Source organism: Nicotiana tomentosiformis, chromosome 9, assembly GCF_000390325.3.
Source record: "Nicotiana tomentosiformis chromosome 9, ASM39032v3, whole genome shotgun sequence".
NCBI lineage: Eukaryota > Viridiplantae > Streptophyta > Magnoliopsida > Solanales > Solanaceae > Nicotiana > Nicotiana tomentosiformis.
The window spans coordinates 31,537,329-31,539,896 of record NC_090820.1 but is presented as its reverse complement, the minus strand read 5'-3'; the positions used below and the strand labels follow the sequence as shown (position 1 = coordinate 31,539,896).

At 34.7% G+C, this 2,568-nt stretch overlaps 1 protein-coding gene across 1 annotated transcript; it reads left to right on the top strand.

Moving 5' to 3' along the window:
* The first annotated feature begins 281 nt into the window (after window positions 1-281).
* On the top strand, window positions 282-1,553 carry LOC104089334 (protein SRC2). The gene has a single exon (XM_009594200.4). It carries the CDS (start codon window positions 474-476, stop codon window positions 1,395-1,397), a length of 924 nt encoding a protein of 307 aa, XP_009592495.1. The 5' UTR covers window positions 282-473; the 3' UTR covers window positions 1,398-1,553.
* The last annotated feature ends 1,015 nt before the right edge of the window (window positions 1,554-2,568 follow it).

Below are 2,568 nucleotides of genomic sequence, written 5' to 3'. Positions count from 1 at the left end.
TTTTAAATTCTTTATTTTACTCATTTTATCTTTAATGAGAAGCTTTTATAATCACACAAATGTCATGACCCACAAAGTTTTTACCCTTTAACCTTTTAAGACCACAAGTTTTAAAAATATTTTTTTTTCTTTTTTAAATTCTGTGTTGAGTCAAACTATCTCATCTAAATTAAAACGGATGGAGTAATTAATTACGGTTAAATGCGAGAAGTTGCTTGTATAAGTTTTTTTAAACTATGGTTCTAATATATGAATGAACCTAAACCATGGTTACTTCTGATCAACTTCCTAGAAGAAGCCGCCAGCCAAGTAACTCAACCTACTCGCAAACACGTTGACCTGTCTCCCTATTTATCACGACACACCACTCTTTTGAATTTTTCTCCCAATACAAAACCTATTCTTCATTTCTTCTCCATCAAATCCTAAAGTTCAATTACTCTCTGCTAAAAAATCACCTCAAATTCACAGCCATGGAAAATCGCACATTAGAAATAAACGTTATGTCCGGTAAAGATCTCAACAAGGTCAATCTAATCACAAAAATGGACGTGTATGTCGTCGTTTCAATCTCCGGCGCCGACGACAGATCCGACCAGAAAACCAAAACCCACGTCGATCACGACGGCGACAACAACCCCACGTGGAATTTCCCGATCAAATTCACTATAGACGATAACGCTGCTGTTCACAACCGTTTGAATCTTGTTTTCAAGCTTAGGTGTCAACGTGCCCTTGGCGATAAAGATATTGGAGAAGTTACTGTTCCTATCAAAGAGCTTCTGGATTCTCCCAACAGTACTGGAAGCAAACAATTTGTAAGTTATCAAATTAGAAAACCTTCTGGTAAACCTAAAGGTCAACTCACTTTTTCTTACCAATTTAGTGATAAGATGATTAGCAGTGTTGATGCTAAAGTTGACTATCCGGTTACGGCTTATCCGGCGGTGAATCCAGCTCCAATGGTGGGGTCCACTTCCATGTACCCACCACCACCGCAGCAAGATCCAAGTGGGCCATACCCACCACCTCCCGCGGCCTATGGTTACGGCGGGAGTGGGCCTACTCTACCACCGCCTATGGCATATCCTCCGCAGGCGGCGCCCGGAGGAGGATATGGATATGGATATCCACCGCAGGCCACAGCGCCATATGGTGGATATCCTCCTCCGCCGCCACAACCCCAATATGGATATCCGCCACAACAAGGCGGATATGGATATGGGTATCCGCCCGTCCAACAAGCGCGGCCGCCGAAGAAGAACAATAATTTCGGGTTAGGATTAGGGGCGGGTTTGCTCGGAGGAGCACTTGGTGGAATGCTAATCGGAGATGCAATCTCAGATGCTGGAGGTTATGATGGTGGATTTGGTGATGTTGGTGGATTTGATTTCTAATCTTTTTTAGTTTGAAGTTTTCTTTTTTTAGTAGAAATTAAATTGGGGAATTGTAATTTTGTGAGTTTTGATGATATAAATTCAAGTGACGTTTGGATGTAATATTCAATGAATATTTTGCATTTTGGAGGCATTTATCTCCTATTGCAGTTTCAATTTGATTCTTACCAAGATCTTCTAGTAAGTATTATTTACCAATTTCTTGTACTATATTTTATACTTATATATCTAAAAATAACATTTGAAGTGAAGTATTCTATTCTAGATTTTTGGATGTGAGAGTCAGTTTTTTCGTTTTCTAAATTTTTGGACGGGAGATCTAGTTATAGGTTGTTGTATAGGATAACAAAAATTGTGGATCTTAATCCTTGGCGTATATTCATTTCTTGTTTCATTGTGTAAAGTCAGTCAAACGTTTTAGGGGCAACAATAGAAGGGGAAAAAAGAAGCAACGGAAGGAGGATAACATAATGTTTGAGTTATCACTTCTGATTTTTCGAAAATCAAATGAGATTAATTTGTACTGATATTTTAAACGGCGAAAGGCGAAATATACCTCTGTACTTTTGAAAATGGTCTAAGAATACCACTCGTTATATTATTAGGTTATATATACCCCTTCCGTCATACTTTGGAACAAATATACTCTTATTTTGGATGAAGTGCCACGTGGCAGCACCAGATGAAAACGACCCATTTTTTGTTTTTTTACCCGATCCGTTTTAAAAAACCCACCACCCGACCCGTTTTAAAATCTAGTTTTTTTAAAGCATATATTTTGTAAAAACTGAAATATTTTTTTTATAAAAACTGAAAAAAAGAAAAGAAAAGAAAAGGAATTTGCAAAATATATATTTTTAAGTTTTTTCAGTTTTTTTAAAGTATTTTTTTTGTAAAAACTGAAAAAAAATTGAAAAATATATATTTTGTAAAAACTGAAAGAAAAAAAAGAAATTTATAAAATATATATTTTAAAGTATTTTCAGTTTTTTTAAAGTATGTTTTTTGAAAAAACTGAAAAAAAAAAATATTTTTTGTAAAAATTAAAAAAACAAAACTGAAAAATATATATTTTGTAAAAACTGAAAGAAAAAAAAAATTGCAAAATATATATTTTTTAGTTTTTTCAATTTTTAAAGTATTTGTTTTTAGAAAAACTAAAGAAAAAAAA